General features: G+C 34.9%; 2 protein-coding genes across 2 annotated transcripts; one reads left to right on the top strand and one right to left on the bottom strand.

Annotated features, from left to right (window-relative positions):
* The first annotated feature begins 10,417 nt into the window (after positions 1–10,417).
* LOC111996183 (ethylene-responsive transcription factor ERF096) lies at positions 10,418–11,278 on the top strand. The gene has a single exon (XM_024028138.2). It carries the CDS (start codon positions 10,472–10,474, stop codon positions 10,922–10,924), a length of 453 nt encoding a protein of 150 aa, XP_023883906.2. The 5' UTR covers positions 10,418–10,471; the 3' UTR covers positions 10,925–11,278.
* Positions 11,279–12,169: 891 nt separating this feature from the next.
* On the bottom strand, positions 12,170–16,678 carry LOC111996186 (ethylene-responsive transcription factor ERF098). The gene is made up of 2 exons (XM_065781543.1): positions 16,136–16,678; positions 12,170–12,576 (listed from the first exon to the last, which is right to left on the bottom strand). The coding sequence occupies exon 1, from the start codon at positions 16,630–16,632 to the stop codon at positions 16,168–16,170; it is 465 nt and encodes a 154-aa protein (XP_065637615.1). The 5' UTR covers positions 16,633–16,678; the 3' UTR covers positions 12,170–12,576; positions 16,136–16,167.
* Positions 16,679–24,718: the final 8,040 nt, after the last annotated feature.

Genomic DNA, 24,718 nt, shown 5'->3' with positions numbered 1-24,718 from the left:
GACATATGCTTAACTGTTGAGATGCTGTCGAGCCACGGGGTTGATCAGCTCTTTAAATCTCAATAGATGGCTAGTTGTCAAATTTCAATGATAGGCACTTTCTTGGCTTGAAACTTGGACAGACTTGCATGGCTTCTACACTTGATCATGAAACAAAGTTTCTTGAAGTATTAAACACATCCTAAATCTACCCAAATACAAATAAAGTGTGTTTTGTCAAAGGATTAGTCAATTACATAAAATAATGACATCTGTTCATAACATGTGAATCACATATGTCCTAACATTCTAGGATTCAATTCAAATTTCAAATTCAAAACAGGATAATGATGAGGCCGAACTTACACACCAAATACCGTTATTCCCTCGAATACTCAAGTTTTGAATTCACAAGAAGATTGGCCAGTTGTTCCTTGTTTTGAATGCACTTACAACACAACTCTTCCAGTTCCTAAGAAGATGGATAACTGCAAGTCTTTACATAGTTATCAACAACTGAAGTGGGCGAAAGATAAGATAGTGGATGATTCAAATTCAAACGGTGAAAATTTAAATAGGGATATGGAGCTGGATTTTTTGCCCAATGAAGGTGAGGATTTCCTGGACCATAAAAAATCCTCTCTTCTGTCTTAGAAACGCATTCTTAGGAGTTTCAATAACAAAGCTACAACTGAAGTTTCTCCTAAACTTCCATGCTTATCAAAGCGTACATCTTCGGAGCATAGTTCTTTGGATTCACATGCTCACAAGAAACAATTGCTAAGTAAGGAAAGTTTGAGTATGTTGCATAGTTCAGGTGGAGGTACTCCTTCACCATCGCCCCCACCATGAAGATTTTAAGCCTTAACTGCCAAGGGCTTGGGATCTCAGAGGCAGCTTAAGAACTTTGCTATTTGGCGAATGAAGAAGGTCCTAAAATCCTCTTATTGCCTGAAACACGTCTCAACATAGATGGTTTTCACATATTAAAGAGGAAATTAGAGGTGACGGATGGTTTCATAGTCCCAAGGATTGGTTTGGGTGGTGGTTTGGCTCTATTATGGCGTAATGGTGTGGATGTAGATATTTAAACATCTTCATTATACCATATTAATGCTTTGATAAGACAAGCAGGTGTTGTTTGGCGTCTTATAGGTTTTTATGGACATTTAGAAACTTCAAGAAGAGGGGAATCTTGGGATTTATTGAGGCAACTTCATGCCTCTTTTTCACTCCCCTAGCTACTGTTAGGCGATTTTAATGAAATATTACTTCCTGAAAAGTATTGAGGTAGTGGCAGTAGGCCATACAATCAGATTGCTAAATTCATAAGGGCAGTAGATGATTGTTTCCTGATGGATTTGGGTTTTAAAGGGCCAAAATTCACATGGTATAACAAACGGTTTGAAGGGAATTTAGTATATGCATGACTAGATTGCGAGTTGCACAATCAAGAGTGGCTTTAGTTTTTTCCACAGTCAAGCTTATCTCATATCCCATTTGGGTTCTCAGATCACATGGCACTAATGGTGAAAGTTCAAGCTACTCTTGAAATAAAACCTGCCAAAAAATATAGGTTTTATTTGCTTTGAAGCATTTTGGATGAGAGATCCTAATTGTGAAGATATTATTAGATTGAGTTGGGATTTATTTTTCTGGGGCACTCCTATGTTCAAGTTAACTCAAAAAATCAAAGCGGTTAGAATGGCCTTGCTGCAATGGGGTAGTGGGAATGCCAGAAGTCTCATAAAATCTATCGAAGTGAAAAGATACTTATTGGCCAATCTTGAAACGGAATGCCAAGTAGGACCTTCCAATCAACAACTCTCTCAAAGATGAAATTTTACTAGAGTTGAACTTAATGAACTCATTGCACAAGAGAACACTTACTGGCATCAACAGGCAAAAGTTTCTTGGCTTCAGGAAGGTGACAGAAATTTGAAGTTTTTTCATGTAGTGGCCTCTTAGAGAAGACGATGTAATGAGATTACTAAGCTAAAGGATTCTTTTGGGAACTTCTTTTCTAACCAAACAGATTTGGAGAGGATTGCAGTTGATTACTTCCAAGAGATGTTTACAAGTGTCTCCACAAGATCCTATTCTTAAGTTATCCACCATGTTCATGAAGTGGTCACTCTAGAAATGAATAACATGTTGTTGGAAGAATTTACTCAAGAGGAGGTGAAGAAGGCGTTGTTTCAGATGAATCCAACAAAAGCTCCTGGTCTAGATGGTATGAACCCTTTATTTTTTCAAAAATATTGGCATATTGTTGGAACTGATATTTCTAATGCAGTTCTTTATTGCATAAATTTTAAGAAATTCTTGCAAAGTATCAATTTCTCACATATCACCCTGATCCCAAGAAAGAAAAACCTGAAACTCATGTCTCATTTTCGCCCCATCAGTTTATGTAATGTCATTTTTAAGCTTGTCTCAAAAGTCCTGGCTAATAGACTGAAAATAATTTTGGGAAAAATTATCTCTGATTGTCAAAGTGCATTTGTAGTTGAGAGAGTGATTACAGATAATATCCTTATTTCTTTTGAGATCCTGCATTACATGAAGTTAAAATGCCAAGGAAAAATAGCATACATGGCTCTCAAGTTAGTTATGAGTAAAACTTACGATAGGGTGGAATGGGATTACTTGAAAGGCCTTATGTCAAGAATGGGCTTTCATCATAGATCGATTGATCTGATTATGGCTCAGATATCGTCTGTCCCATATTCTATTTTGGTAAATGGGGTTCCCTCGGGATTTATCAAATCTTTTAGGGGCATAAGGCAGGGAGACCCTTTCTCTCCCCCATCTACTTTTATTATGCTTCGAAGGTTTTTCTGCTCTTCTCAGAAACGCAGTTCAACAAAGACTTCGACATGGAGTAAGTATTTCTCGAAATGGATCTTAGTTTACACATCTTCTATTTGCAGATGATAGTTTATTGTTTTGCAAAGCTTCCCCATCTGAAACTCACATAATTAAGGAGATCTTATAGATTTATGAAGTAGCTTCAGGTTAGAAAATTAATAATGAGAAGAGTTCAATTTTTTTTAGCACCAATACTCCTTCGTCGACCAGAGATGAGATCAGAATGCTACTCAATGCTACATCCACAGAACCCTTTGAAAAATACCTTGGTTTGCCCCCCATCATTGGTAGAGGTAAGAAACAAGTGTTTGCTAAAATCAAACTTCGCATCCAATCCAAACTCAGTGGGTGGAAGACTAAATTATTATCTCTGGTAGGGAGAGAAGTCCTAATCAAGTCCGTAGCCCAAGTGATACCTGTGTATACCATGAATTGTTTCTTATTACCAGCAGGGTTTTGTGATGAAATTAATTCAATGATGGGGCAATTCTGGTGGGGGTAGAAAAATGAAGAGAAGAAAATGCATTGGTTGAGTTGGAAGCATATGTGCTTAGCAAAGAGGGATAGAGGCCTTGGCTTTCGTGATTTAAAGAGTTTCAATATAGCTTTACTTGCCAAACAGGGATTGAGGCTACTGTATTGTCAGGACTCGCTTCTTTTCAAAGTCTATACAGCTAAATATTTCCAACATACATCTTTCTTGAAGCTTCAGTTCCGAATCACTCTTCTTTTGCATGGAGAAGTATAACTCGTGGAAGGATTTTATCATTCAAGGTAGCAGATGGAGGGTGGGTAATGGTTCTTTGATCAATATATGGATCGACAGATGGTTGCCTTTAGAGACAAATCAAAAAGTATGCTTGCCTAGAACCATTTTACGAGCTGAGGCCACAGTAGTAGATCTTATGGATTTCTCAGCCCCACAACCGAGGTGGAAGGATTGCCTCATTGATTCTATTTTCTTTCCCTTTGAAGCTTCAATCATTAAGACCATTCCTTTCAGTATCCAAAGACCTGAAGATACTCTTGTTTGGACCAAAAACATATCTAGCAGGTTCTCTATTAGGAGTGCTTACTTTCTGCAATTGAAAGTTGAAAAACAGTCCAATGGTTCTTTGGCTACCACATTAGATTCTACTAAGATTCATTCCTTTTGGAAAGGCATTTGGTCTTCTTAAATCCCTCCAAAAATTAAATCATTTATTTGGAGAGCATGTAATGATAGCCTTCCCACTTGGACAAAGCTTTTTAATAGAAAGATTTCCAACTCTTTCTCATGTGCCCTCTGCAATGATGAAGCTAGGAGGAATAGCCACTTGTTTTGGGAATGCTCTTTTGCACAGTCCGTTTGGATGCAAACACACTTCTAGAATGGTCTTTGGCTATCACAACAAATCAATTTTATTGATGTAATGGAGGCTGCCTTAAAAATTTTGAATTCTTTGGACTTTGACACTTTGTATCGCATGTTGGACAATTTGGAACTGCAGAAACAAGTTGATCTTTGAGAGTAAAACTCGTCCAAAGATTTATGGGCTCGGGCTAAAACTTACTGATTAGAATTTGTGGAGGTGCAGCATATCAGAATTGGGTTGTTGAAGTGCAGACAACAAAGTGGCAGCCCCCAATTTCTGATTCAATCCATAAACTCAATCTAGCATAGCAGCTACAGTGACAAGATTGGCACTTTTGTTTTGTCAAAATACCAATTTCCATAAGGTGATGGTGGAATGCAACTTTGCTGAGCTTGTGGACCTCTTGAATTCGGACAAAATCTGCTGTTTAGAAGCTGTTTGGATCATTGAAGACATTAGTTTAATTAGAGATAGTTTTTCTTTTATTTCTTTTCATAGTATGCCTTTACGATGTAATCATGCTGCCTTAACTCTAGCTAGTGTCGCAAAAGAGGACGAGGAGGTCATTGTTTTGGCTAGAAGAATGCCCCTCTTTCCTCTTCCCCATTGTACAATGTGATTTAATTGAATAAAGTCTACTATTATTTCCTCTCAAAACTATTGCTAAAAAAAGAAATTTCATATCCACAACATTTTTCACAACAAATTTTAAGTGGCAGTTTATTATTGGTTGTTATTGTTGGTGCAAAAAGTAATCTTAATGGTAGGTTCAAATTTAAACTAATAACAACTAACCACCTATGATTTGTTGTGAAAATATTATAAAAACGTTGTGGATATAGCACTTCTTATTGGTGAAAAGCTTTTAAATTTTAGAAATGACAATAGAGGACAATGGTTTTATTATTATTAATCGATTTTTGTATTAATTAAATGAATGTTTAATTGGTTAAATAATATCTTATTACTATTAATTAACTTTGAAATTATAAATCCTTGAACATTGATAAATGCCCAAATCACATAAGTATCTTGCTAGATGTGTCTACGGAACAATTTGAGGTTGTCACTTGACCTAATCACGTTGGGTGGGGGGAGCAAGAAACTCACCAACAATTGTGGATAAATGAGGAAACCCAATGTTCAATCCAAACTCAAGTTTTTCAAAGCTCTCTACCCACTACTCAACCGTTCAATCGATCGAATCCATTTGAGACCCTTTAGGTTGGATTAGGACAAACAAATGAATTGGGTTAGACAACCTTGTCAGCATCACACCATTTTGATAAAAAAATGATTTTATTAATTAATCTCTCTCTCTCTCTCTCCAATAAGTTGCAAAATGAAAAAAAGAAAAAAAAAAGAAAAAGAAAAAAAAAGGCACACACAAAAATCAACTGTAGTGTACAAAGGGGAGAAGGGTTGGTGAATAGGGAGAGATATTGGTGATGTAGGGATTTGTGATCGCACTATAGGATTGTTGGGTTTCTCTTTGTTGATGAATGAGCCTGAGGACCACAAATTTGGGTTGAGAATCCAAATCTCAACCCATCTTGGCATTCTTGCTTTATAACTTAATCCATCTTGCCACCCATTTCCCATCGATCTCTATGCACTATTAATCATAGTGAATTTCCATGTGTTAAGTGTGCAAATGTCTAACAAACTAATTATATATGCGCTAAATGTGCCCTAATCACTTAAAACATGTGTTATAGTTATAAATCAAACATATGGTTGATTATTAGAGGCTTTTAATGTGCAAGGAACCTTGGCCTTCACTTTCCACAATTGATGGCATGAGTTTGGGTAAGGAATTGTCTATTGGTAGTCTAGCCTAGCTAGGTCGTTTGAATAACTTTTGGGCTCCTTACAATTATCTTAACCCAAATCAACCCACCAACATGTGAAAAGCAAAGGATAAAACTTACGCAAAATACCTTAGGTGTAAGACACTAGGCTCCCGAATTAAATTCAAACACATAACTACATTGAATTTAATTGGCATTTAAGTAGGGAACCTAATATAGTGCATTTACTAAACTATACCTAAGTTTTACCGAAAAACCAATTTATTGCTTTCGAGTTGAATTTTGTTGGTAAGGTTGGTGGTTTTGATGTTCACCATAACCACTATGAAGTAACTATTACTTGTCTATTAGCTTATGCTCTATTTGTTTCAGCATTAACGTTTTTTGGAAAATGGTTCATTTTCTAGAGAGCATTTTCTAGAAAACTATCTCATTTTCTGGTGTTTGGTAACAACCTTGAAAATGGGCTTGAGAACGTTTTTTGGTGTTTGATATCCACAATTTTTATAACATTTCTTGTATAATTTAAAACATGTATAATATGTGTATTGTGTAAACCCACCTAATGTAATCAATATAAATAAATTAAAAAAAAAAATCAAGAATGAATTTGGTTTTCAAACTAAAATTTTGACAATGGATACAATCAAACTAGCTGTCCAATTTTCATGATTTCAAATACTCATCTTGTTCATGTATATAAACAGTATTTTTGATAAGTAACGTAAGAAATTTTATTAGAAAAAAACCAACCAAGTACATTGGAAGTGTACTATAGTGGCACAAATCAATAGCAACACACACACACACACACACACCATACTTCTCATAATTCAAAATAACCATTATACCCACAAGTTCCATTTTAAATAATTCAAAATGCCACATAGGCCAAATAGTTTGATAAATACCAAAAATTGTTATAGAACTGTTGACGGATTTGTGAGGAGGAAAAAAAAAACCTTATTAAAAAAGGGTGTTATAGAGGGGAGAATAAATAGGGAGAAAAAAGAGAAGAGGGGCAGATAAAGAGAGAAATCTATGGGAAGAGAAGAGGCCAGAGGGGGTGATAGTGAGGGTGTGAGAAGAGAAAAAATAAAGAGAAAGAAGAAATGAGAGAGTTTATTGTGAGAAAGGTTGAATGAGCGAAAGAAAATATTGTTTCTTGAGTCAGAAGAAAATAATATTTATAGGAATTATGCGCTTGCATGAAAGAGATTGTTTTCCAATTTTTTTTTTTTTTTTGGGAAAACAATCTATAGAAAATAAGTTTTATTTTTATAAGAATTTTTCGTTGACTAATTTTTTTTTTTATGTTATCAAACACTAAAAAATGTAAAAAAAAAATATTTTTATAGAAGGTTTTCTAGCGAAACAAATAGAGCGTTAAAAAAAGTTTAGGGACCTAATTTTTATGCCATATTTTTATTGTGCTCGACTTTAAGTGGTGGGAAAAAGTAGTCAATTAATATGGAAATTATTGTTCACCACTCCTAGTCAACTATTTTAGCAAGTTGTGGCAAATTACGTGGTCTACGAAGAACGGATTCCTTATGGTTGTAATGTTGCTTCCGGATCTATATAAAGTTATAAACGCCTTTTCAGGCGGTTCCTCAATCCTGGGTAGCGCAGGATGAATCGATGGCCTTTTTTGGAAAAGAGGAGATAAGAAAGCCAGGCTTCAAATGCTTAAGCCCTTGAATTTCATACGGGCCTCATGACAAGCACCTGGTTGTCAAGGGCACACCCACTGATCAATTAAACAAAGCGAGTAGAACAACAAAACATAAACGAAATCAGGCCTTAAATGGAGTAAGGCCCTTTCTACCAATGGGCTTGTAACCTCACAACACATTTCTCTCTGTGGACTCTTTGACTTTCCGCCTAACTCCTTCCCTTCCCTTCCCCAAAAATTTTAAAAACACAAGCCCTTTCTATTTTTGCACCAGGCTGTTGGGGGCTACTACTGGGTCCTTGGAGAGAGAAAGAGAGTGAGAGATCTTGGGGGAGGAATAGATAAAATTTGATTAGAATATTTGAGACCCAAATTCAAGATCATGTCCCTTTACCTCCACTAGAGAAAGATCATGTCGACATAAAATACTATTAGCACCTTTGACCTAATATTATTATCGGATTAGAATCCAATGCAATACCTAGATGCAATTCATCTATTTTCTTCACAAAATTTTTTTACTTTATACTTTTTTTACTTTTCTTAACTTATTTCTTAATATTTTTTAATCAATAGTTGATATTGAAAGTTATTTTTTGCAACTATCAATCTCAACTATTGATAATAGTTGATATTACACCAAATCTCAACCCATTATTATCTCTTTTCACATTCACTTTAATTATATTTGTCAGAATTGCCGTATAGATGAAGGCTTTCAATACCAAATGTTGTACATTTTAAATACTTTTTCTCATTTCGTGTTGCTTTGGGTGTTTTCTAATGTTCTCTTTTTTTTTTGATAAGTTCTAATGTTCTCTTTTATTGTAATACGAAATGCAAAACCCCAAAAATGGCAATAATTTAAAGAGGCGAAATCGGATCAACGAAGCACTTACACTAAAACTTGACAAAAATATGGATGAGAGAAAAAGGAGGTGGAAGTTCGGAACTTCTACTTGAGAAGAATAAAGGCGAGAAATGTCTCTTTATTAAATTGACAAATTAGATCACGATGTTCATTGTATTTGACATTATCAGATCTTTCAACACCATCTTCTAATCTTGTTCCATCTTTCTTTCTATATATAAATATTTTTCCTTAGATTCTGGTCCAATCTTTTTTACATTAGTGTAATCAATATATTCGTTCTCCTTGGACTTCTCGTGTTGGTCAGGTATTTTAACTTCATGATCTTCCTCCTTTTGTCATGATGACTTACGAGATTAATCTAATTCACTCAACAAATTGGTTATCTTTCACATTAATATGAACAACCAATGAACCCGTCTGGACAAGATTATTCCATGAAAATATGAATATCTATTGGAAGCCTATAAGGGTGACACAATTCAATTCACAGAAGAAAAAAATTCTTTTGATGAGTGAAATTAACCTGAAATTTAAATTGTTGGTTAGTGTTATAAGATGCTTTTCTTAATTTAAGGTTGGCCAAGGGTTTTTTTGCCTAACCTTCCTCATCAAATATATACCTCATAAGTCTTATGATACGGAAATCACTAGAAATTCTGATGCTTATTCCATCAAGAATCAAATTCTGCTTCTGGATTATGGGATCCACAAAGTTTTTTTTTTTTTTTTTTTTTTTTTTAGCACTAAATTGTACTTCTAGGACCACCAATATAAACCTTACTGACACGTATATATCATAACCAAATTAAGTATATAACTTAACAATGAAAAAACACATATTTAACTAAAAAAAAAAAAGAAGGAAATTAAGGAGAGTAATTGCTTAGGAGAATTTCAATGACATGGGTTTGGGGGACATGAGTCACAAGCCAATGACCTCACTGAGATGCTACTGATTTGGCATGCATGTTGTAAAGTTTGTGACGCGATAAAGTTTAGGACAAAATTTAGGTACAATATCTTATACATTTGTTTCTTAAGTTCACTTTTTAAAATTTAGTTATATAGCTACTAAACTTAAAAATACATTCTATCTTATAAAAAAATTCACATAACAAAATCTTAAAAATAAAACTTAAGAACTAATCTAAGTACTATAACTAAATCTTTTTTAAAGTCTATATACGACAACATCAGATGCTTTATCTTTCCCTTTCCATCCCCAACTCTTTCGCATAAAAATGATTTGTCTTTCTTTAATATAAATAAAAAGAGGGAAAAGTACGCGAAAAGAGAGAGAATACAAACAAGTCCATGTAATCTCTGAAGCCATCGGCTTGACCATCCAGATACATTGGACAAAACTATGATCTTTATTATAGAAGTTTCTTTAGAGCACGTGTAAAGAATTCTAGAGACGGGTCCTTCCAAGTGGCAAAAATTTGAGAACCCATAATTATGCCAAAAAAGTAATAGCCAAAAATACAACTTTTTTTTTTTTGCCATTTTTTTTACAAATATTAACCTAATAAATTGTTATTAAAGTAATATTACTTTTAATATAAATTTATTATTCAATTTTTATTAATTAGAATCACATCATGTCATTGTGAAAGTTATTGAAGGAAAATTGTCTCTAAACATACACATATTATACTAAGAATAATTTTTTTTCTTCTAGAAGAAGTAAGGACAAAACTTAGATAGACTACATACATTTTTCAATTAAATTCAAAGATATATATATATATATATATTATTGAATTTAATTTTCTTAAAAAAATTATTATTCAAGTTTCATCACTGTAGATGTCACCACATATTTAAATAAATTTGAGAATCTAGTATATTTAATACTTTTACCCTTTTTGTCCGCATATAAAAGGCCCCTGTCCTAAACACTAGTATGCATGCAAACATGGATGAAGACCCTAATAGAGGGAAGGCCAGGGATGACGGCAAGGAAGGAAGTGATGGGATCCGATACCGCGGCGTTAGAAGGCGGCCGTGGGGGAAGTTTGCAGCAGAGATTCGAGACTCGAATAGGCATGGTGCGCGTGTGTGGCTTGGCACCTTTAATACTGCAGAGGAGGCTGCTAGAGCTTATGATCGAGCTGCTTATGCTATGAGGGGTTCATTAGCCATTCTCAACTTTCCTAATGAGTACCCTTTGACGAGTGGTGGTGTTTCTGGTTCTTCTTCTTCTTCTTCTTCTTCTGCTTCGGCTTCGGCTTCTTCATCAACGCGTGAGGGTGCTAGAACTGGTCAGCAAGGAAGACAGGTCATTGAGTTTGAGTACTTGGATGATAAGTTGCTGGAGGAGCTTCTTGACTATGATGAGAAAAAGAGCAAGAAATAGTTCTTTCTTATAATTGCATCAAGCGCTTGCCCTTGCTAGTAATAATCAAAAGTGGCAAACATCATCAAATTTGCTTCGCGGTTCCTTCACTCCCTTCCACGCAGTATGTGAGAGTCTGAACTTTTTGTTTTTCTATGTTGAAAAAGTTCTATATATTTCAGAATCCTAATGAATGCAGAGCTTGTTGAAGAAATTGTGCTCTTTTTTACTAGTGAATTGTAGCTTTCAGATCCATTAACGCTTTAAAACTTAGCATTACCATTTGTAAATAAGCTGATCACTGCACGCACTGGAAAATTTCTTGTGCACACTTTTATTAAGAAGCTTTTGTCCAAATAGTATTTGAGTTCATTTTGCCTGGGCCGTAATGCTTGACTGTAGATGCAATTAAACATATGGCTAGAAAGTTTGCTTTTGTTATTAATTGCCAATTAATTATAGGTCAAATAATATTTCTTGGTATTTTCAGGGGATCTTTTTTTTTTTATTTGATATGTATACATATATATATATATATATATATTTTTATAGAGATAACTCTCTATCATCAAATTAAGACACTAATCAATTTTAGTATAAATAAGTAATATTAAACCTTAAATCTCTTTTATAAAATACATATAAAAAGTTTGATTTTGTCGTTGGCGGCTGTATTGTTTCTATTCTGGGATTATTTATTTTCATAATCTCAAAAGAGGATCGTCCGTACTAGGACAGTTTTTTCCCCTAAAGGCGGCATATATTGGGCCATGCCAGTTTGAGGGATGAGCCTGTTAGTGAATGCTCCAACGAAGAAAGGCAAGGTTACAAACAACCTGGCCGCCAATTTATCCTGCAGTCAGTACCTTATTAATTTAAGAATTCGGAATGAAATATTAGCAATCTTCAATCATACATCAGCAATCACCAATCACCAATCAGCAGCCCCGGTATGACAACGACATCTATTTTGTATAGTATTTTGCCTTTTTATTATTATTTATTAGTTTTTTTTCCTTTATTTGATTTGATTGGATAAGGTATAGGTGCCAGTTGCCATGTTTTTTCTTCAGAGGGCCTGTACGTTTCCAATTCATAATTATGATCAACATCAATTTAAGTCTCTTCTGAATGGAAAATGGTGTTATGTAGAATTGCAGGAATTCTTATGAAAATATTAAGTGTGGTTAAAATAAATCCATAGATACATTTGTTAACCTTATATATCTGTTAAAAACTTGTAATTCAACTGACACTTCATATATTTATATTCTGCTTTTTTTATTCTTCGTACCCTCTCTTCTTTTTGGCATTAAATGAAATTGAACTCAAACAATTCTTGATTTGAGCACTAGATCAGAAGCCATATTAGAAAAACAATACAAAATCTGTGCATCCTTCTAAGAGTAAAGCTAGTTGTGCATATATATAGTGTCTGCGTGACTGGTAGTGTTGATTACCACTATAAATAACCCCTCTAGCCTCATTAATGAAAAAACAGAGATAATAGGTAATTAGCACAGACATCCATACAACAATAAAAAAAAAAAAAAAAAAAAAACCTGAATGTTTAATTTTCTTAAGCTTCCAAGAAACTACACAAAGCAAGCTCTCTAGAGCATGTCCTGCGACTCAAAGGGAAGCTCCTCCGAAATAGTCCAATGGTACGTAACCTGAAATGGAGGTACCCACCTTCAACAAGTTGGAGCTAGCAGGCCAATTAATATACCACTCAACTCAGGTATAGTTCTAGAACACATATTTTAAGCAAAAGTATTACACAATGACAAACTTTACACCCTTACAGAGTTAGGGTTCCACTCCACACCAAATTCGAACACACTAAACATAATAGGAGAATGATGCTACAGCCTACACATGCAGTTGATCCCATCTCCCTTTAAATTTATAGTATACTAGATAAGTAAAAGTAATAGTCTTAGGGCAATTGTTATAATGTGAACATTATAGGTACATAACACTTTCGCTACAAATAAATAAATAAATCTTTGAATTTAATCAATGGTTTGAAGATATTTTATTCCTTAACTTAGGACAAGAGACCTAACATTCTTTAAGCTCTAGATTGGTAATAATAAAATATAAACATTATGTGGCCAATCATGCCTATAAAATCATAGGAATGGTGGCGACTTCACTTACCTATTCAAATTTAAATATAAAAAAACCTTGCAAAAGTGTAAGATTGAAATCCAATATCAGCATATAATAAAAAGGATAATTTCAATAAAAATCCACTAATGTTTTAAGGAGAAAGCATGTTAAGAAATTGATTTAGTTTGGAGTCAGATTTAAGAGAAAACTAGCAAGTAATATCAATATTTTTCTAATTTATTTTTATGTTTAGATTTCAGTGTATTGAACTCATCACGAAGGTGATATGTGTCCAATTTTAACCATGTTTCATTATCTGTATATGTAAAGTGCACAGTAGCACTCGACCTAAGCTAAGTTTGGCATCATGTTATCAAAATCCCTAATAAGGCGGAACAAGAACCGTGGTATGAATGAGATAAAAATTTTATTTTGATATAATTTCAGCAAGTATTAATCTTATCAGCATAATTGTCATGTATCACACAAGGGTTTAACTTTGTCAACCAATACCTACAGGAAAGTGTGTTCATGTTCTACAACATCCATGACTTATGCCCAAACTTTAATGAATGGACAGAAAGGACTCATTTCCGTAAACTATCTAAAGTTCAAACGAGGAAGATGAATTGGAGAAAATGGTTGAACCATGGAAAAGCAACACAGTTGAGTTCATTCAAAGGTATGAATTCACTGACAAAATGCAACAAAGTTTCCATGAAAAACTAAGAAAAAAAGAATTTGCCAGAAGTTCTCAAAGATGTCAAGGAAGAAAACATAGTCTGCAGAAAAACTTCCCAGAATTCATTGAACTAGCTACACTATGATAGTTTTCATTACTCAAAAAATCCCAATATCCATCCAAAGAGTTTAATTTATTTCATTTTTCCTGATGGGGTAGTGGAGGAGAAATTTATTAAGTATCAAGTTTGCATCTCAAAAATCTAAAAGTTAAGCCTATTGGGTTGTTCAAATTCCAATAAATGTGCAGTAAGTAGATCATACTGATATGAAACATTTGAGTTTATTCTAAATAATACTTTTGTTGCTATAGCGAATCAATTTAAGATTCATCAAGAGGGAAATTATCAAATTTTGTGATCTGTGGAAATATGTTTTGGAAGAAGATTGAAAAACTTTATATTAGAAGTATCTTTTAGTTTTATTTAGAGGATTTTTTAGTCCTAGAATGTTAGAAAGGAAATTATGTGGGGTTCACAATAATACTTATTAGCTTTTGCATTTTATTTTTTTTCTCCCAATCTTCTTTTTGGATTCAAAAGCAAATAACTTTCTTTACATTATTCTCTCTGATGAGTCCAGAAAATTCATTAAGTTTGTCTATTAATATGGATGATCTTGCATCATTAGTAGGCCATCAAAGATAACCGCTCAACATATTTAATAACGACTATCAAAGGTCATAAACTCTCATCAAGACAAAGAACGTTACAATCAAGGTAATAATCATCCTAAATTATGTACAACAATTACCTAAGTCACCTATAAAAAGGACAATCTGTCTCACTAGTTAAGGTACGTCAAAAACTACTACAAAATACTATCTAAATATGAAAGATATGGGTTGATACTAATTTAAGTATCGGAGGCTCCCTCACTGGGCACAACTTGGTGGTCTCTTTGATCTATCTCTCCTTTATTTTGCAGGTCCTATGAGATCGTCTAATACTTCGGATTGGATGAGTGACTCAACTGATGATTTTGGCATTATCACTCTCCTTTTAAGATCTTGTACAAATCTGATGGTTCCTGTCTTTAATTTTTTGGGGTTAGGGGGGCAGATCATATTCTAGGCATCTCCTACCACACATTAGCTTTTAGTGTATTCTTCCTAGGAAGACTAGCAAAAGAAGATTCAGAATATATATATATATATATATATTTGAAGAAGATATTACTTTTGGTCCCATGATCACCACCAGCTCTGTCATATGAATTTTCTTTATGATTAACTGTGCATACAATCTTGAAAGTAAATTTGGAGATTGCGTTTTTTATCATCTTCAACTTTCAATGTCTCTATCGCTATCGCATCAGGATTTGAGATTCTTAACCTTTATTCTTGCAGATCTAAAGATGCCAATTTTTTTTCATTTGAACATTAATGACATCAACTGAAATGAATTTGATTGCTCTTTGGTAATATACGTTCTAATATTCATACTTTTGGTAGCTTCAATAAAGTTTATAAGTGTTGCTCCATTAATTCTATGTTTCTTCCCCAAATAACCCAATGATCTAATGTTTGTTGGCTTTGTCTGACCTTCAATGGGTGATTATGATTAATAACTGGATTGAGAAGCATGTGTTCTTTTATTATTCTTTCTTTAATCATCATCATTATCGTTTACTAACATTTTTAGTTAGACATTTTTTTTTGTTTCTTCTTTCTTTACCGACTCCATTCTATTCAAGACTGGTTCCTTGAAAAAGTTTGATGACCTCTTAATACTTTTGCTAGCTTCAATCAAGTTTTTGTTAGTGTTGCTCCATTAATTCTAGAATCTTTCTTCACCAAATAACCCAATGATCCAATGTTCAGTATGAGAGATTACTAATTTTGGATTGAGAAGTATCTGGTTCTTTTATAATTCTCTCTCATCATTATCATTTACTAACTTTTCTTGTTAGAAATTTTTATCTTGTTTCTTCTTTCTGTAACGGCTCCATTCTATTCAATACTGGTTCCTTGAAAACGTTCACTGACCTCTTTATATATATTTAGGGCTGCTTTATCCAGTTCATCAAAAAATTAAAAAAAATAAAAAAAAAATTAGGGCTTCATTCAAAATCATGTCGCTTCTATAATCACTAAAGAAGTAACACAATAAATATAATAACATAAACCATACTTGCATCAATATATTAGATCACATCCATAACAATTACAAACTTACCACATTTATAGCGTTTTTTCTCCTATCGATTAAACTGTATATACCCAGTTTTTTTTTCTCAAGAAAACACTAACAATGTTAAGTATTAAACCTTAAAATTCATTAAAACTTAGGGGAAAGAGGGGGTGGGAGAGCTGGCGGATCGAGAAAGAAACAAAACAGTCAAAGAAATAGATCAAGAAAGGGCTTGAAACACAACCTTCATTTCATTCTTTCATCTTGGTGTCACGATCAACCTCGATTTCGTTTCTTTTTCTCCTCCTCCGGTTCAAGGAGGTCCTCCAGCACCTTGTCATCCAAGTACTCAAACTCGAAAACTTGCTTCTCTTGCCTACTAGATGACGAACCACCCCCCCTCTCGAAATTGCCAGTACTAGGAGCTGATGAAGAAGTAGTAGATGATGTTGATGAAAAAGATGAAAGATGAGGAGGATAAGGAGGAGATCCCATGACTTGTGAATAATACTCATTAGGGAAGTTAAGAACAGCAAGATGACCCCTTAGGTTAAATGCAGCGCGATCATATGCCCTTGCTGCATCCTCAGCTGTATCGAATGTCCCGAGCCACTGTCGAGCACCATGCCTTGTAGGGTCTCGAATTTCAGCTGCAAACTTACCCCATGGCCTCCTTCGAACTCCTCGGAATCTCACCTCTTCCTTTGCCTTATCTTCCTTTCCTTTCTGACTCTCCTCCATCTTATGCCCTTCTTTTCTTCTTGTTAGTAAATTTTTAAGGTGAAAAAACACGTTTTGCTTTGAAAATGGTCAGAAGTAAGTTTCTTTTTATAGGGGCCGGGAGTCCCCCACAACGTGGATTGACTATTTAGGTCTTTCAAGGAAAGTTCTTTATAGCAGTGTAAAAATTCGATTCTTCGACTAAATCTACACAACGAAATTCAAAAAGTTTTTTGTGAATCTATTTTCACCCGATAGGCCATTTTTTTTTTTTACATGTTCGGATTCTACAACAATTTTTTGCACTAGTAATAGTTTGACACTGGCTAGCTAGTAAAGATGAAATTGCTTTTTTAAACCCACTCTATGATTTACTTTTAGCGTATCTAGGGGGGCACATCTTGAAACCAAATATCAAAAGAGATCATAAGAATATACATTTTTAAGAAGGAAATCTCATGAGAATAAGAATAATTAGTGGACAAATATAAAATCTATAGAAATTAATTGATAGGACGCCACACATTTTTCCATGCAATAATCAGATTATTAATAAATCCAAAGTATGCAAATAATCTATACCACATGTAGTATAACACAATTTGATTTTTGCTTTATTTGGTGGAAGAAACAAAATGATGAATATATACATACATACATATATATATATATATCCTTGTATTTATAGGGTGGCTAAAAAAGATCATTTATTTTTTTACTAAGAAAATGGTTTGAATCTAAAATTCATTTTATTATCTCTTATATAAGTCTAAGATAACATTTTTTTAGAGAGTTTTAACCTATGAGATTTTATTCAATCATAAAATATTTTACTAGTTGAGCTAACTGAAACCCACAAGATTAAGAGAATCTTAACCTATCAAATAGATAAAATTATTAGAAAATCAAACATGCAAAATATTAAAATAAAAAGCGTGACTCCTTAACCAAACTGCTATTTACTTCATTCTCAACACCAAAAAAAAAAAAAAAAACCGCCATTTGCTTAATTACTAAATGACTTCTAACCTAAGCCATTCGTGTTTTGGTCGGCCCCAGCTGTGAACTCTAGAGAGAAAATGTTCATGCCCTCAGTAAATGCTATACAGAAAAAGTCAAAGAAAATCTAACCCCAAAAAATAAAGTTTACATCATTATATATAACCATTTCTTTTAATGAAAAGATGTCCGTTTGGCAATGAGCTAATTTTTATCTATTGATCACACATTTTGATGTTGATGTTTTGGTCCATTGAAAGTATCAGAGCTTAATCATATATTTAATCGGGAAGGTGTGGTGGTATATGTAGAGAAGAAAAATTTCCGACCTATCACAAGTTGACACATTATACTACAAATCCACAAAATATAGCAAATTACAAAGCGTCATGTACTGTTGCTAGGTTTTGCTACACTACTCAGAAACTAACAAAAATTTGCCAAGTGTCATTGAAATAGAGGCATAAGATGCATGAAAAAAAAAAAAAAAATCACACATCAACACATGTAAACAGTGACATAAGCAACCTCACACGTGTAAGTGATGACATAATCAGTCCAGCGCGAGTAAGCAATGACATAAATGGACCAATCAGGCTGTGATGTGTGTCACCAATTAAACTCTGTCATGTGTCGCTCACCCACCTCCAAACTCCTATAAATAGAAGTCTTCCTAAGGCATTTAAGGAGACACCAAGACATCTTGGGAGAAGACCAAGCCATCTAGAGTACAAGTAGCATCAAAGAAGATTAAGAAGTACTGAAACTCTACTGGAATCAAGCCCTGAAGCCTCTAGGAACTTTAAGAACTTTGACGTCAAATGCAAGGATATTCGAATTAGAATCATCTAAACTACCTGCCTAGATCTCAAAGGTCACTAGAATCAAGCTTAAAAGCCTCTAGAAACCTTAACAAATCACAAATTAGCAAAGATCTACGGATTCAAACCTCCAAAACCTCGAAGAACTTCCACCACAAACCTTCAAATACGAAGAACATTCGAAGAGGAATCATCCAAATAATGTTCCTAGATCTTAAAGTTCATTGGAATCAAGGTCAAAAGCCTCTAGAAACCTCAACAAATCACAAATCAGTGAAACTCTATGGATTCAAGCCAATAAAGCCACGAAGAACTTCCACCATAAATCTTCGAAGACGAAGAACACACAAAGAACACGAAGAACGTGAAGAACAAAGGATTTTTAACAAGCTCATAGCCAGAGATCCATTTTTCAGCCAAATTGAAGTATATTTGGTGTTCGAATCAAAATCACATTACCACGATTTCAATCAACAAATCTTTTAAGGAGATAGAATCAGAAAATCATTTTTTTTGTAATTACAGAGAATTGTACCACACATTCATCAATACAAATTCACATTTGTGAAACTATTTTACTTGTTTGACTTTTTTCGAACTGAGACATTTAGTCATCCACAGTGTAACTGGGTGGTGTTGATGAATCTGGAAAGCTAGTGACAAGACTTGATGAAGTTCGTTGGTAACTGGAGCTTAAAAGGCTCAAGTGCATTGGATAGTTTAGGCTTGGAGGTCTTTTTGTATTATTGCAGTCCAACTTATTTAGTAGTGGATTATTTCTGGCTTTGAGGGTCATAGAGAGGTTTCATGTCAAGTTCTTCAGTTTTCTTCTTCGATAGCATATCAAGTGTTATCTTTGGTTTGCATCCTCTTTTCCATACTAGCCTTTAAATTATTGCATTGCACATTTATGTTTATCCATGCAATTTTTTGGTGGTTCGGTTAATTAATTGGCTAATTATGTATATCCCACTTTAATTGTGTTTGGTCTAAAATAAATTAAGCTGTAATTAAAAGTTTAGGATTCTAAAATAGCATCTGATATTTAGCTAGTGCACTTTCAGAATTTAAGTGACTGATAACCTAGTGATAATTGCATATTTTATGGTGTCCTATATTTTTGTTTGAACCCATCCCTCTCCCACGAGAAATTATTATTTACACCTGGAGGACTGCTAATGTGGTCCTCCCTAACCAATGAGATGGTGTTATTTATGCAAATGTATATGTGAACTTCCTAATCAGCACAAAGAATAAAAAATAAAAATTACAAAATAATGTCATATTTGCATAAATAATAGCATTTTATTGGTTATGAGGTCAAGGAGAACCACGTTAGCAATTCTCCTAGTAGACCTAATAATTTCTCCTCTCTCACTATCTACATATCTTTAAAAAAAAAAAAAAAAAAATTCTATAGTTTGAGTTAATTATCATTTTCATTTAAAAATTTATTTGCTCAATTTTTCACATAAATTTAATATGGGAAAACACACCCAAAATGATGGCATACTTATTAAACTGATATGGATTAGGATCCTTTAAACTGATTTATAAAATTATGTGCCAATATTAGGTCAGCTTGAAACATTTAGATACTATGGTGCTGAAATTAATGTATTAAAATTCGGTATTTAATATAAACAAGGCCAAATTTGATTTTTTTTACTAAATCTAAACTAAATCTTTCCCATTCAAAGTTATTTTCTGGGCTAAGCGTCTATTTAAATACTGTTTATTATTGAAATTGAAAATATTGTAAAAAAATAATTTTTAAATATGTAAATAGTATCATGAGACCTATTTTAATGAAAATTTGGTTGAAAAAAGAGGTTTGTGGGTCTCACAAACATCGCACGGATCCACTGACAGATGCATTCTTGAGTCTTGGGCGCTTAATGGATGCTACTGTAGCTATGGGTCCCACAGACTGCAAACGCCAGACGCAAACGTTGAGAAAAATCATTTTTATCACAGGTCACAATCTCAGTAAGAAATTATATTAAAAATATTAAAAGGACTCATAAATAAATATGATGAAAGGAGGGCTAGCCCACTGATTAATGGGCCCAAATGAACCATTCGACCTTGGTGCGGATGCTTCGCCAGTTTCATAAAATAATAATAATAATAAATAATAATAATTAAAAAAAAAAAAGGTAAAAAGAAGAAGAACGAGGTGACCACTGGCCAAAGTCAAATTATTCTTGCGGAGCTTGACCTGACCAAACTTAATGCACACCTTTCTTTTTTTGTGCACACCTCGTCTGAATGAACAAGCAGTGTGAAACCAATTTTTTAATTGTTTTTTTATAAATATATTTTTATCAGTCAAACACAAATTTATATAATTTTTTATATCATCTTTTTATTTATTGGGGCAATATGTTATGATGTATAATAGCAATGCTATATTGATGATCTCCTATAAAATCGATATTAATTTCACTAATTATAAATTATTATTCTAATTAATTATTAAAGAAAAAAGTAAAAATATTATTTTGATTCTTATATTTTAGAGTTATTATAATTTAATTTACACATTTTATTAATAGTCAATTTATTTTATGTTATTTTAATTAGTAGTCAATTTTTGTTAGTAAATTGACAATTGAAATCAAAGTAATAGCGACTCTAAAAGGTAAAGACAAAAATGATTTTATATAAGTAGGAAAAAAAAAAAAAAAAAGGCATCATAATCAAAGTTACGTTCTCCTACCCCAATCAAGAGGAATCAATTTTGTCCTTCACAAAGTGCGAGGAATATTGTGAACATCTTGCTTTGTGTAAGCCGCAAGCATTTGAAAATGTTACGAACTTTTTGAACTTTCAAACCAAATTCTATAGCAAATTTGAATTCCAAAAATGGGAAAAAGGGTTTTTTTTTTTTTTTTTTTTTGAAAAGAGTACCTTCATTCATAAAATAAAAGAGCCCAAAAAGGCATTACAACAGAGGAGAGCACAAAGACAACATTGTCAAGTCTACGTGGGGTCTGGAAAAAGAAAAGAACGTGGCAGCGGAGGTGAGGTTCCTTTCCAGACTTGAGCAGAACCAGCTGATTTGGCCAATTGGGCGAGCTCGTGGGCTGCTCTGTTGTGATCCCGTTTCAGGTGTTGAAGACGCCAGCTGCAGAAAAGAAGTAGAGAGCTGCGGATTCTTTCAATGATATGGCCAAGTGGACCACCATCTTCCATAGAAACCACAGCTTGCACCGTTGCAAGGGAGTCAGATTCAAAAATTACCTGGGTAATCTTCATTTCATGTGCCAAGTTTACACCATTCTCCAAAGCAGGAACTTCAGCAATTTCAGGGGAGTAGGGGGCTGACAGAGGCTTGCTCAAAGCCGCAGTGACAAGCCCAGTTGAGTCACGAATGATGACTCCAATACATGAATTTGAGCCATCAGGACAGGTAGCACCGTCAACACTAACTTTATGGAAACCCGGCGGAGGAAGAGACCAACGGGCGGCACAGACACCATGCAGGGAGCTAAATGGAGTTAAAGCACCCTTAAAATCCTTAGCAAGTCGCAAAGCCGAGTCCCAAATTTGACCAGGAGGAGTGGAGATGGATTCGTGCACCACCTGATTTCGGTTGAACCAAATGTACCAGGCAGTGACAAAAAGGGTTTCTAGATCCTTTGGGAAGCCATTTCGAATTACATGGAGAGCCACATCAGTAACGTCCAAAGCCCCACCATCCAAAAAAGCAGGTTTTCCAACCCAGAAATTCCAAACCAGCTTTGAGCAGTCACAATTAAAGAGGGCATGCATCGTATTTTCAGGACCTTGGCCACACAAAGGACAAAAATCATCAGTATTGACCCCCCTTACCTTTAGGTTCTACATCGTAGGAAGGGCATCCATACAAGCCCGCCAAGCAAAAATTCTAATCTTCTCAGGTAGGTTGAGATGCCACACCCTTTTCCATAGTAAGGACCGGGAGTCACCAGCTGATGATTCACCCCCATTGCAAGACTCAACCAGCGAGAGGGCCACATAATAAGCGCTTCTAACCGTGAAAACTCCCCTCGTATTCCCCAACCAAATAAGCTTGTCATCCGGGAGGGAGTAGCAAAGGGGAATGCGGAGAATGGTATCCGCTTCAAAAGGGAGGAAATTTTTTTTAACCAAGTCAACTTTCCACCTTTTTCTATCCAGATCAATGAGGGCAGATACCATGGGGAAGTCATCAAAATAGTAGGACGGGCTGATTGTCTTATAGGTGGTCAGTGTAGGGAGCCATTTGTCCTCCCAAATATGAATCGTTTTGCCATTTCCAACACGCCACCTTGTGCCTCTCCTAATAACTTCAAGACTACTATGGATACTACGCCAAGCATAGGAGGGATTGCAGCCCAATTGAGCATTGATAACATCCGAAAAAGGGAAATATCTTGCCTTGTAAATTTTTGAAATCAAAGAGTCCGGTCTAGTGAAAATTCTCCATGCTTGCTTAGCTAGCATGGCCAAATTAAAAGCATGAAGATTTCGGAAACCCATTGAATCGTTTTGCCATTTCCAACACGCCACCTTGTGCCTCTCCTAATAACTTCAAGACTACTATGGATACTACGCCAAGCATAGGAGGGATTGCAGCCCAATTGAGCATTGATAACATCCGAAAAAGGGAAATATCTTGCCTTGTAAATTTTTGAAATCAAAGAGTCCGGTCTAGTGAAAATTCTCCATGCTTGCTTAGCTAGCATGGCCAAATTAAAAGCATGAAGATTTCGGAAACCCATACCCCCTTGAGATTTGGAGTTGCACATCTTTTTCCAAGCAACCCAAGCAATTTTCTTCTCTTGTTGCCGCTGCCCCCACCAAAAGTTATGTTCCATGCTTTCAAGATCATCATATAGGCCCTTTGGGAGAAGAAAACAGCTCATAGTATATGTGGGCACTGCTTGAGCAACTGCTTTGATAAGAACCTCTTTTCCACCCATAGATAGCATTTTTTCCTTCCACCCCGAAAGTTTTTTCCCCACCTTCTCCTTGACATCCGCAAAAACCTCATTTTTGGACTTTCCAATGATGGATGGGAGACCGAGATACTTGGAGTGCCTAGAGTCTTGCATTGGGCCAAGAATGTCAAAAACCACCTCCTTGGTCTCTTGAGATGCATTGAGGCTGAAAAAAACGGAAGATTTTTCCGTATTTATTTTTTGACCCGATGCAGCTTCATACATGGCCAGAATCTCAATAAGCTTGCAGCATTCTTGGCTATTTGCACGGCAAAAGAGCAGGCTATCATCGGCAAAGAATAGGTGGCTTACTTGAGGAAATCCCCGGCTGATAGAAATACCATTTAGCTCCCGGTTTTGGGCAGCTCGAGTAATAAGAGAAGAGAGACCCTCAGCACAGAGAATAAATAGATAGGGGGAGAGAGGGTCCCCCTGCCTTAGGCCCTTAGTGGGACTGATACAGCCATAAGCCTTGCAATTAATGAGAACCGAGTAGGTGACCGTAGTAATACAATGCATGATTAGGCTGATCCACTTCCTATGAAACCCAAGCTTTTCCATAACTGCTTCAATGAATCCCCATTCAACACGGTCAAAAGCTTTGCTCATGTCCAACTTTACAGCCATAAAACTCTCTTTTCCATCACGCTTATTGTTGAGGTAGTGCATTATTTCATAAGCCACCAAAATGTTATCGGTAATGAGGCGCTCAGAGAGAAAAGCACTTTGGTTTTCAGTAATTATCTGAGGAAGAACGGCCTTTAGCCTGATGGAGAGAACTTTAGCAATAATTTTATAGGCAACATTGCTTAAACTAATCGGTCTGTAATCAGCCATATGAGTTGGAGACTTTTTCTTTGGAATAAGAGCAATGTTAGTTTTGTTCAACTCAGCAATAGACATATTAGAATTAAGCACATTTAGAACCATATTAATAACACTGTTGCCCACAATATCCCAGTATTTATGGAAAAAGATTGCAGACATACCATCGGGTCCAGTAGCCTTTGTTGGATGCATTTGCTTTAATGCAGTGAGAATTTCATCCTTGGAGAACTCTTTTATCAGCTCTCTGTTCATTTCATTAGTGACACGGGTTGGTATTGCTGTTGTAACTTCATCGAAGCAAGCTGGTTGGGAAGATGTATAAATATTTCTGAAATACTGAACAACAACATCCGCAATAGTGTCATTAGTATCATACTAGTTTCCATGATCATCCCGGAGACCCAGAATAGTATTCTTCTTTTTCCTTTCAGATGCTCTAAAGTGGAAAAATTTTGTGTTGCGATCCCTTTCCTTTAGCCACTGAACTCTTGA

The sequence above is a fragment of the Quercus suber genome, unplaced genomic scaffold (assembly GCF_002906115.3).
Source record: "Quercus suber isolate HL8 unplaced genomic scaffold, Cork oak 2.0 scaffold_270, whole genome shotgun sequence".
Classification (NCBI taxonomy): Eukaryota; Viridiplantae; Streptophyta; class Magnoliopsida; order Fagales; family Fagaceae; genus Quercus; species Quercus suber.
This window is presented reverse-complemented; position numbering and strand designations above follow the sequence as displayed.

What these genes read in the sequence shown, in the direction of transcription:
- LOC111996186 (XM_065781543.1), bottom strand. Translation starts at nt 16,632, where the DNA reads ATGGAGGAGAGTCAGAAAGGAAAGGAAGATAAGGCAAAGGAAGAGGTG.
- LOC111996183 (XM_024028138.2), top strand. Translation starts at nt 10,472, where the DNA reads ATGCATGCAAACATGGATGAAGACCCTAATAGAGGGAAGGCCAGGGAT.